The sequence below is a fragment of the Pyrus communis genome, chromosome 7 (genome assembly GCF_963583255.1).
Source record: "Pyrus communis chromosome 7, drPyrComm1.1, whole genome shotgun sequence".
Classification (NCBI taxonomy): domain Eukaryota; kingdom Viridiplantae; phylum Streptophyta; class Magnoliopsida; order Rosales; family Rosaceae; genus Pyrus; species Pyrus communis.
Window position 1 is genome coordinate 9,793,698 of NC_084809.1, and position 12,611 is coordinate 9,806,308.

A 12,611-nucleotide genomic window follows, 5' to 3' on the forward strand; every position below is an offset into this window, starting at 1 on the left:
TATAAAAAAAAAATGATGCATGATAACCTAATTTTTCCTAAAATAAATCAAGTTTGGAAATTTTTTTAACATTGGTAATTTGGGTTTCTGCTGAGGGAATATTTAGTTCGGGTGGAATCATCCCATAAGGTAAATATCAAATGTGGGCTTCTTTAAGCCCAATTTCTGTAAGTCCCTTCCCAAAAATGTCCTCCCCAAGTCCACCACATACATGTCATTTCAATATTGATATCATAATTTTTAATTTTTTTTTAACAGCTTGGGATCAGGCTGTGGAAAGTAGGGGTGGCCATTTAAAACCGAAACACAAATTAAATCGGACTGTATCGAACGGTTTGGTTTTGCGGTTTTGAAACCGAACCACAAAGTAGGAAACGGTTTAATTTCGATTTTGGCTTTTGAAAACCACACCGAAACCAAAACCGAACCGCACCATAAATATTAATAAGCATTTAATTAAATGTACATATTAGATGGCATGTTTTAATAGGTTGTTTGTTAGAGTCCATACATTTAGTATGAATCAAACCACACTAGAATATCATCAGTCATCACTTTTTCTTCGACATAATATCACCACTCATGAGTAAGGGTGGGCACTTTAATGCAATGTCCTACAATAGATATGTGATCAACGGGTAAATGATCCATACAAAGGACGTTGAGAAATCGAAATTGCAAGGGAAGTAATGCTTAGCTTCCTCATAGATTTAAGGGTGCAACCATGCAAGTCTGTTTGCTGGGCAAGTAGACCATCTCTAAATGAGATGTCAAATATGCCAAATAGGATTAAAAGACATTTAGGTGTTCTCCAATGGATATGTCATATATGATGTGGCATGTGAGTCATTTGACTCCTTGCTTTCTAGCTACTTTTTTTTTACAGCAAACAAAGAAGGAGTTAAATATATTTATTTGAATTTTTTAATACATGGGTCCCATTAACAACCAATAGAATAAAAACTACAATTAATTTTGCTTATTTTTTAATAGTTAATGTAACCCTAGGCCCAATAAAATAATAAAATAAATATTTGACACATCCATTGGAAAAGAAGAGAATTTAGCACTTGTATTCAATTTGCCGCATCAACCATCAAATAAAAATTTGACATATTATATTTCATATCTCCTTTGGAGATGCTCTTATAATATACATCTGCCATGAGTCCGTAACATTGGATTATTGATACATGTTATCTACTACACATAATATGCATGTAAAGTTGCAAACCGTTCATGCATTTCTTCTTCCCAAGCCTTAAAACTTTTGCGTGGCACTTGGTACCTGGCTAGCTAATAAGGTTGCTCTGTGAGGACTTTTTACTGGTTTTTAATGAGGAATTAGTTTCATTTTATATACTGATTATGACATTTTGTAGCGGTTCGATTAGCTACAGCTTATGTTTAATTTGTACCCCTTAAGAGCACTCTCTATCATATCCAGATTGGGAAATTCTGAGTAATATGTTCTAATGTATGATGTCTTTCATTTCAAGTTATGATTTATGATCTTAGTAGAAACTACTTTTCTTCTAGATAAATTTTTTTTTTTTAAGTTCTTTGTTGATTGCATTCATGTAAAGCTTGAGGTAACGAGCGTTTCGTATTTTAAATTGTATATTTTTTCTTAAAAACCAAATCAAACGGTTTGGTTTCATTTCGGTTTTGGCTTCAAAACGCACTGAACCAAACCGCAAAAAGTTTTAGTTTCGATTTTGGTTTCGATTTTACTCAAAACCATACTGAACCGAACCGTGCTCACCCCTAGTGGAGAGCAACTTACATAAGATGGATTCACCATCAAGTGGCGTTTCAATTCAATAATACAATGTAATGTGTTGAAAACACATTGATTTATTGGAATTGGAAACCACATTAGCAGTAAACCTATTCCATCAGTCCTTCTTTGTGTTGTGAGATTTTTTCTTCTTGTCTGGGAAATATATGCATATTATAACAAGTTTGATCGCTAAATCTGATACAAAAAATAAAAATAAAGAAAGAAAAAACACAACTAAAAAGTTAATTTAAGGGTTTGTAACTCAAGTAGCAAGGGCATTTATTCATGCACTTGGAGTCTTCCTATTATTTGTATCAAAATAAGTAACGATTACACACTATACCCAATTGGCCTGTTTAGTGGGCTGATTAGGATAGGTTGTAACTAATAAAAATGAATTTGAGTCCAGTAAATTTTTTATTGTGTCAAAATATGAGATGACAGATAGGTTATGAATCCACAATAAAATGAGCTATATAACCTCTTTTTCCTAAAACTCAATCTCATCCAGCCTACCTGACGGCCCTGTTAAAATTAAAAATGTTGTCTTATGTTTATAAACTCTCAATCCAATAGACTATTGACACAAACTAATTTTTAGTTTGTCGATATTGTTATAAAAAAAAAAAAAAATATATATATATATATATAATCGAATTTAAATTTCTCATCCGAACCTATAGCAAAAAATAAAATAAAAAAAATATAATAGCACTAGTTTATTAAACACATGTAAAATGTGTTTGAATACAACTGTATGTTGGGCATGGACAAACGTCATGTGTAAAAGGTAATACTGTTTTTCGGTTAGGTTTCTGTTAACACATGGACAGGTTAGGGATCGATGATTATCGTTGGCATGGGGTCAAATTAAAAAACGTGTTTGAAACTCCCAGTTAGAACCCTAAACCCAACCACATGTTCATGTTTGTCTGACAAGTCACAACCTCGTAGTACTTTCTTTCTTAATTTGTATTCAATCCTGTTTTCTGCTCGTGAAAGTTATATAATTCAAGAAACGTAAAACTGCAGGTTAGAACTAATCATACACTTATTTTCTAATAAGCGAGTAGTGTTAGAATTAGTCGTATACCGGTCGATTTATTGATATTTTATTAATTTCCTGATAGTCTCTCTGTATCTTCTATTTCTTCGATCACACGATGGGTATAGGTCTTTTGCTTAATTAGGGAACTGTGGCATGTTGATGGATTTATGTTGGATTTGCATAAAGAGAGAGAGTGAGATGAATTTTGAATTAATTGTATGTGCTGTTGCTTGAGGAGAGGGATTTTCATTTTTATACAACAAATGGGGACTTTTTTTATAAATTTTTTTTATTATGGTTAAGAGGAGGTGTGGGTTCAAAATTATTATAATAATTTAAAGAAGGGGTATGCTATCTACACTTTTTTTTTTTTTACTTATCATACACCTTTTGTTAATTTCTGTCTTTTGATCTTCTTTAATTCAATCGATCCGACGCCAGCAAATTTAGAGGGTGTGTTGGAAGTAAAAAATGGTGTGTGGATAGCACACCCATTTAAAAAAATGGAAGTTTCGAAACTGGAACGCATGGATGAAAACCCAACACCGTATTCACTAAGATATTGGACTACATGCGAAACATAATTAAAATAAGAAACAACAAATGGAGACTAATTTTGGTGTCTATTTTGCATTCTTTTACAATAAAATTGACTCTCCATTAATAGATCATCTTTTGCAAAAATAAATTCAATCCGAAACCTTTATCCATTTAATGAAATTTCAAAGTTTCTAAGAATAACATATTTGTCAAATTATTTGGTCACAACTAGGCTTTGATAATATTTTGCAATTGTATCTTCGAAGTGAAACTTAAAAAGTAGTCAGTTTAGATTGTTAAAATTCAATGTAGACACAAGTCCCAGAAATACTTCTAGTTTCTCATAAAAACAAATGAAGATCTATTTCCTTAAGTCTCATTACAATGTGATGTCAATATAGCAATATTAACACGACACTAAAGTCACAAAGTATCAATATAAAAATATGATATTGTCAAATTATAGATGCAAGTGTCAACGATTCCTGAGCGTTAATTCGTTATAATTCAATTTTCATCAACGATAAAAAACCAATCAGCACGTTCTAACGCAACAAAACCTTATTTTGAGATTCTAAGAGTATCTCCAAAGGAGATGTCAAATTGACAGCCTATGTTGCATTTTGACATCTTTTAAAAGTTTACTCTCCAACCAATATGTCAAATTAAATATTATTTTATTACACTAAAACACAATCCACATATCCGCTAAATCATCAACCTAAAACAACGCTAAACCAATTCGGGCCAAAATCCGGTCCGAACCGGATCGCGATTGCTCTGTTAAAGTAGCAGACGATGACGACGAAGACAAAATTTGGTAAAGTAGCAAACGATGACGACGAAGACAATCAAAACAACAATAAAAAAGGTGGCGATGATACGGTGAAGGCGAGTTGGCTCAGTGAGTTCAGTGAGTTGTGGGAATCGGGTCGCGAGTCGAAGCAGGAGGGAAAAAGAGGAGGTGGTGGCATGGTGGTGTCAAGGCAGCAGAACAGCGACGTGCAGAGCTCGACGAGCTTGTCGAAGAGGAAACGACGTCGTGGTATATGATGGCTTGGGGAAAGAGTGAGAGGGGTAGGAGATAAAAATAATAATAAAATATTTGAAGCTACTGTCAAATTTGACAGCAATTCTATTGCTGCAAATCCATGTCATCGCCACATAAGATTGACATATTGGTTGGAGAATATTGTTGTGGTCATTTTTTACTGTTATAGCTTATGTGGATATTTTGACATCTTATTTAGAGATGCTCTAAGAAACATATAGGGTGCGTTTATTGTACCGGACTATCTCGGACTGGACTAGATTTAAGGACTAACCTGTACTGGCTTAGACTAGATTAAGCTGGACTAACTTAGTGAAACGTTTGGTGCAGTGTCAAACTAAAAAATTGGATAATAACAATTTCTAATATTATATTATTTAATTCATATTTATTAATATTTTATATTATTTAATACATATTTTATTACTAATACTGTCACATCCCCACCTGGGGCGGATCACTTCCCGGGCCCGCTCCACCACCGTAGCACGATATTGTTCGCTTTGGGCTTACCATTCCCTTACGGTTTTGTTTTTGAGAACTCACGAGCAATTTCCCAATGGGTCACCCATCATGGGATTGCTCTCACGCACTACTCGCTTAACTTCGGAGTTCCCATGGAACCCGAAGCCAGTGAGCTCCCAAAAGGCCTCATGCTAGGTAGGGGTGAGAATATACATATAAGGATCACTCCCCTGAGCGATGTGGGATATCACAACTACTGTCTGGTTTTTTCATTCTAGAAACCTCCCATCTCTATTCCCAATTCTTTTCCGCTAATCCCCCATTTTCTTCCTTATTTTGCTCCGTCCCTCTCCCTCTGTTTCTTCCAAATTTTTATTCGTCTATCTCCCTCTTCATCTCCATCTTTTTCTTCGTATTTCTATCTGTTCATCTTCCTCTTTTCTTCCTAATTTTTCTAGAATACAATTGGCGGATCAGAACCCAAATCAGAGGCTAAGTCATCTGGGTATTCATGGGTCTGCTTTTTCAGCGTCAATGGCGAAGGTCTGCAATCAGGGAGTTTGGACTAGGTGCAGTGTGATTAGAGTGACTGTTGTGTGTTTTAGACGCACAACGATTTTTGTAAAAAAAAAAAAAAAAAAATTGGCTTTTTTGTTTAGAATTTTGGATTTTGATCTAGTTTTGAAAGTGGAAATGTTGCAGAAATTTTTGCCTATTTTGCTTCAAATTTTGCAGGATATGGATTTGGAAATGGTAAATGAAAGGGGCGAAGTAGGGCATAGTTTATATATGGGACCTAGGTTCTGAATCTAGCGAGGGACAAGTAGATGGGAGGGGCAAAGCGAGGAGGGACGAAGTAGGGAGGAGTTGGCTTAGCAGTCTGGCCGATTTTGGGGAGTCTCGCTAAGACCCTTTAGCAAAGTGCTTAGTCTTGTTTAGTCGGAATAAGTCTCATTAAAGCTTGTTCTGGTTTGTATCAAACACAAGACTAAATTACCAATTAGTCCAATCCAATATAATGAATGCTAGTGACTGCAAACAAACACACTCATACACTACCCCCTATGTAATTCACAAACAACCAACACATAATATTTGTGTGGTTCTCATTGCCCAAAACTCCTAAAAAAAAAAACTCACATTTCAAAAAGGAGATTGATACCTTTCTCTAAAAGGAACCTCTCATGCAATTGCTTTTTGTACCATTGATTTTGTGCACACAATAACCTCTCGATTGATTAAAATTTGAGTTACAAAAAAAAAAGAGAAAAATATAGCTCCACATGTCGGTCCCACCGACGAATCATTCGCATTCCAAATCACGCCAAACTTGCGGACAACCACCGGTTCCTCGCTCCCAACCGCGAGAGATTTTTCGATTTGAATGTTATATTATATGTTACTATATAAATAATAAAATATATATATGTTAACAAATTAATAATTTAAAAAATAAAACTTTTCATCATTTATAAAAACACATAATGTACTATCCGTGTTTCGGTTCCAATGAAAATTTTTTTTCTCCACCGCGTGGTTCTACGTCAGCAGTCAGCTTTCGCCGCACACGTGGCGCTCATCCGCTGGGCCGCTGCCTGATTCAACTTTTTAAACCCATTTTTTTAATTTCTTGCGCAGGTGCAATGGTTTGTTTTGTGTGGTTGAAATTGGAGTTGAAAAGTAACTGTCTGCTGAGATTTTGCCACGCGTCGAAACAGTATGGTCACGCTTCACGACGAGCGTTATGAAGGCCACGAAACACCTCCGCCGTGACCCCACCACCGTCTTCTCTCGTTCAAAACATAAACAGAACAATGGACGCTTCTAATTTTATCCTCTATAAAATATCTTCATAAACTTGCTTAACTAATAATTTTTTACATTTTATAATACTTTCCTTTTGATTTTTCAAAATTGTATCACAAAAAATACTTCCGTGCATCAGAAAATATCTAAAATTATTTTTCTTTATAAGTAAGAGATTTTAAATTTCATTATCGTAAAAAAAAAATTTACATTAAATGTCAAATAATAAGTACAAAAATTTATTTTTTGATTCGATTGAACATTGTAACGATGCTTCTCATGACTAGAAATTCAAGCGAAAGTAATTAGCCAAATTTACCTTATATAAATAAAAAAAAATGATAAATTATAGCTCATGCAATTCAATTTATTAGAAACTAGTTTTTGCCTACATACTCTGTGTATATGAACACAATTTTTTTAGAAAAATGGGAATGAGAGAGGGAGAGAGATAACTTGGGAGGGGAGTGGGAGGTTTTTGTTTGATTTTTTTTATTTATTTTAAATATTAGAGATATTTTAACATTAGCTCTAGATGAGTTTTCAATAAAAATAGTAAAATTTGGACCTGTGAAATTATATTACTGCACATTATTTTTTTTGTGTGATAGAAGACTAAATAGTTTTTTCACGTTCTTTTACTTGACAAAGAAGGTTTCATTAATGTAGTTTTAGATAATTTATTTTCTAATTTTGACTCTTTTTTTCAATGCCACTATTTCTACTAACATGCTATCATCTAGATGCATGCTTTAAATATTTTGTGTTGTGAGACTTGTAACTCTATCAGTTATAGACACTTCACAACTTATTTTCCATCAGAATATTTTAAAATATTACCCGCTCCGTTAGAATTATTAAGTTGAGCACTCGATTTAGGCTGCTAATATCCAGGAGAGAATCTTGCCTTGTATGGCTAGAAATGTTTTCCCATTCGACTTCTCAGGGTTTGGGCACTTTTTTTTTTTTTAAATTTAATTTCCACTTAAAAATATAAAAGAAAAAAAAAAGGTTATTTATTTGAACGTTAAAATTCCTTTTGAGTTTTTAAGTGAAACTGTCAAAAGTTTATCATGCAAAAGAAGTTCCAAAATTCTGCAAGGTGTTTGGAGGTTGTGATTTACAAGGATGGTGACGTAGTCAAATAGTGACACGTGGTGATTCTTCAAAATGCCGCTCAAACTTTTGGTGGAGAATTAGTTGCTGTTGGAGGCCCCACTTCGCACCACAGTTGGTAGCAGCCAGATATTTTTTCAGGGTATCTCAAATTTATTATTTAATATTACAAAGGCCAAAGAACTGTTCTTCACTATTTTACCCCCTTTTTATTATCGTTTTACTGAATTCACCCTCAACACCAAATAATGCCACAATATTTTTTAGGGTTAAATTCTGTTTACTACCTTCATGTTACATGATTTTCAACATTTAGCACATAAAGTTTTTTTCGTCCCAAAGTCATACCTAAAGTGTTAATTTTGGGACAGTTTCATACATCCGTTAGTTTGACTAATAAGTCTTCCGTTAATTGGTGACGTGATGCCCACGTAGACAATGACTGGGCGCCACATGTTATTAAAAAATTTAAAAAATTAAACTATTAAAATAATTAATTAAATAAAAGTTAAAAAAAAAAAAAAATCCTTGGGTCTCTTTGTCTTCCCCACCCCGATCCCCTTCCCTTCTCCCTCTGCACCTCTGCACATCCGCTCTCTCTCACTCCCCAAATCCCCAGATCCCTCTGCACCTTTGCACATCCATCCTTCTCCAGATCCCCTTTGTCTTCCCCACCGATCCCCCACCCCGAGCGACTTGCTATGACACGTGCGACAATAGAGGCCTTTCTGTGGAAGAGAGGGTCATCGTGCTTCCATCCAAGGACGAGGGACTTGTCAGGTTCCCGGAGCTTGACAGAGTGGAGTGTGTGGGAGTTGAGGATGGTGCGGACGGCGTTGAGTTCTTGGATGGTGAGGGGGTCGAGAGGGTGGTGGGGGGTGTCGGAGCTGTGGTCTTTGGGGCGGGGCGTTGGGATAGGGGGTTTATATTGGATGCGGTTTTTGGAGGAGCACTAGGCAGAGTTTGTTGCGCAGTTGCGGAGGTCGGAGACGTACGGGCGGCGCGTAAGGGAGGTGGGACCAAGTGAAGAGGAAGACTAGGCCTATGCAGAGGGAAAGGGAGAAAAAACGCAAGAATCTCCGATCTTCCATGGATTCTATGTTTCTGAGTTGAGTTTGAGGGAGGGGGAAGAATGGATGTACAGAGGTGCCGAAAAATAAGGGAGGGGAGTCGGGGTGGGGAAGACAAAGGGGATCTAGGGATTTTTTTTTATTACTTTTATTTAATTAATTATTTTAATAGTTTAATTAATTTTTAATTTTTAAAATTTCCACGTGGATGACACATGGTACCCAATCATTGTCCACACGGGCGTCATGTCACAGTTAACGGAAGACTTAATAGTTTGACTAACGGATGTATGAGACTGTCCTAAAATTTACACTTTAGGTATGACTATGGGATGAAAAAAACTTGATGCATTAAATGTTGAAAACCACGAAACATGAGGGTAGTAAACAGTCTTTTGCCCTATTTTTTTAGTAGAGAGTTAATGCTAGTGAATTAAATAGTTAACTGTTAATGAAAGAGTAAGAATCAAACTCGCACCGTAATACATAAAAATTATCGTGTTCTGTTATGCGGTAAAACGTCATCTGCGATAGTGCCACAATGTTTAGTTTTTCTTAATATGTTTTAATAAAAAAAATGATGTCCTTATAAATGGAGAAATATTACAAACTTATAGTGATCATATACATAAAATACTGCAACTGAAATCAAGTTTTGATTCCTTTATAATGCAATTAGTTTTTAGGGCATTTCTCTACACAATGAAACTTAGAGTACGAACAACAAGCAATATTCTTGAATTTAAAGACCATGCGAATTTGGTGAGAAGTTTGAAAATGGTAACCATGTTACTTAAAGAATTTGAAACTGAAAATCAATGGGTCAAACATGTTATAATTATAATCGATAAAAAGAAAGTTTCTGTATGAGCCTTATCTTTTAAACCTCAGAATTTTTTTAGCTTCACCATTGGATAATGAAAAGCGATTCAATTAATATGAGGTTTTGCGAAGAAAAAAAAAATGTAATTAGAAGGGGATAGAAATGCAATAATGAAAAGTAAGAGGAGTGAAGGTTGCAAAACCCAGAGGTTGGAATACATGGAATACATGAGATAAGAGCATAAGTGGGCAGATTTCGAGGGAAACGAGGATTATGTGGAGAGAGACTGAGTTGTGTGTTAGAGGAGAAGTCTTGGAAGGCAGAATACAGACATGAACTCACGCACACTTATTTCTCTTCCTCTCCCTCTCCTCCTCTCATCATTCCTTCTCCTCCATAACTTTTCTTCCTCCACTCAAACACTCCCTACGTTTCCAACCATAAAATTATAAAAATTATAAATAAAAATAAAAAAATCTCTCTCTCTCTCTCTCTCTCTCTCTCTCTCTCTCTCTAACCTCTCTGTCACTCCACACACCATTTCATTCCTCCACTCCACACCGCCTTTCTCTCCATATAATCCCCCTCGCCACACCCACATATCCTCTCACCGTACCAACTCTCCCAAACTCCTCCCAAACTCCCAAATCGTCTCGAGACTTCGATTCCTCTTCTTCGCTCCGCAGGAAATTGAGAAATGAAGAAAGTTTACAGGTCTTGCGAGCTCTGCGACCAGGAAGCCTCTTTCTACTGCCCCTCCGACTCCGCCTTCCTCTGCTCCCGCTGCGACGCCCGCGTCCACCAGGCCAACTTCCTCGTCGCCCGCCACCTCCGCCAGCCTCTCTGCTCCAACTGCAAATCTGTTGCAGGAACCCTCGATCTCCACTCTCTCTGCTCCTCCTGCTCGCCTGAAAATTTTCCCGGTCACTGCGACGGCGACGCCAAATCGTCTTCGTCGTCGGATTGTTCCGCCTGTATCTCCAGCACAGAAATGGGGACCACAAAGACCGGGTATGAGAATCGGAAATCCGAGAGCTCCGTGACGGATGTTTCCGGTTCGAATGTTCCGTACAAATTCTCAGGCATAAAGAGGAATATCCTGCCCAAATTTTCCGGCGCAAGGAGGAATAATAGCGTACGGAGGGTGCGAGCGCGAACTTCGAGGAGCGTGGATGCGAAAGCGGAGGGCAGTTTCGTAAATTGGTTTAAGAAGCTTGGGGTGAATGGTAATTTGGCGGCTGCGGTGGTTGCGACCGCGTCAAATGCGTTTGGATTTTGCCTGGAGCGGTTGGCGAGTGTGCCTCCGAGAGTGTGCCTCGCGGCGTCGTTTTGGTTCGGGTTGAGATTCTGTGGGGACAGGTCGGTTTTTACGTGTCAGAATTTGAGACGCGTGGAGGAGCTCTCCGGAGTGCCGGTTAAGCTGATCCTGGCCGTCGAAGCTAAGCTCGGGAGTGAGCTGAGAGTGAGGCGCGCACGGCGGGACGATCTGGAGGAAGGCTGGGCGGAGTGTTGAGACTTGAAAGCGTGTGGAGTCCTTTCGCACGTGCCGCTGCGTACGCGTGTGAACTCCGGTGTCAATTATGATAGTGATTAACTAGTCCGTAGAACATTTAATTAGGCTCCAGCTGTGGGGAAAATGATTAAATTAACTTTGTAATTTCGATTGGTTTTCATTAGATCACAACCAGAAATTCTTGAAAATCGATCGATCTTGGTCACATTTTCACCACTAATTTTGGTTCTTCTTAGTGTTTTAATTCTTGAACATTTTATGGCTATTAATGCCCTAATATCGCTAGGGCTCAAAGTCTTATGGTAGAGGATTTTAGCTTAGATTCACGACACCACAAGAGTTTGTTGACTCTCAAAGTGACCTCTTGTCCACATTTTGATTAGTGAGAGCAGAAAATTAGGAATGATGAATATCTTAGAGATTTTTCAATTATATTTATTCATTATATATCGTGTGATTAGAAATTATTGTAAATTTTTTTATTTAAAATTAAATGTAAACAGTACTACATCAAAATTAATATCGCAATATACAATAAACAGATATGATTGGACGATCCTTGGAATACTCCTAAAAGTATCCACAGAGGGTCCTCATTCGAAAATTAGTGCCACACTATTCAAAGAAAGATCCATGTTACTAAAATGATGGGATTCCGCAAATGATGATTTAGTCTAGTAAAATTAAGTCCCTTTATTTTGTTAGATCTCAAATTTCATGGACATATGTTTTTTATATTATTAATTAACCCTTAATTATCTCTCTCATCAAAATATGCAACTAAGTTTAATACGAAAGTATAAGGTTACAAAGAAAACCCTCTCGAGCAGTTCAAACTACAATGCTTCATAACCACATTGATACATCATTAGGGAGGATTTGCAACCAAACAACATAAGTAAGAAAAAGAGTTACACGCATCTGCCTTAAAATTAGTCTCCTAATGGATAATATGCAACCAAACTTTTGTCTTTGTTGCTATAAATGAAATACGTTTCTCGCACAACCGTATTATCATATGTGGTACAAGATATTAGGATGTGTTACCAGTCACCACATAATTATAAGATGCATGTGTGTGGTGGGTTCACATTTGTTGACATTTTCTTAAATTACACTCGACACTTGTGTTCAAAGCTATCACTCATCAAGTTAACTTGCTCATCTGACCAAGTAAACTTCAAAATATTGAGAGGGTCCGTTTTAGATAGTGTGGTAGTAAATTTGCCAGGTCTCAGTACGTAAAAGCAACCAGAAGGAAGAGGAATACTAAATAGGCAAGTTAGATGACATACGATGGAATTCATAAATAAGTTGGTATATTCAGTACAAAGAGTAGAACAATTGCAGGACCACCTGTCGGTTCAACAATGCAATGTCACCTACAAAAAAATTT

At 36.7% G+C, this 12,611-nt stretch overlaps 1 protein-coding gene across 1 annotated transcript; it reads left to right on the forward strand.

Moving 5' to 3' along the window:
• The first annotated feature begins 9,962 nt into the window (after positions 1 to 9,962).
• On the forward strand, positions 9,963 to 11,509 carry LOC137740024 (B-box zinc finger protein 32-like). The gene has a single exon (XM_068479810.1). It carries the CDS (start codon positions 10,400 to 10,402, stop codon positions 11,213 to 11,215), a length of 816 nt encoding a protein of 271 aa, XP_068335911.1. The 5' UTR covers positions 9,963 to 10,399; the 3' UTR covers positions 11,216 to 11,509.
• The last annotated feature ends 1,102 nt before the right edge of the window (positions 11,510 to 12,611 follow it).

Coding starts and splice junctions, on each gene's coding strand:
- LOC137740024 (XM_068479810.1), top strand. CDS start 10,400: ATGAAGAAAGTTTACAGGTCTTGCGAGCTCTGCGACCAGGAAGCCTCT.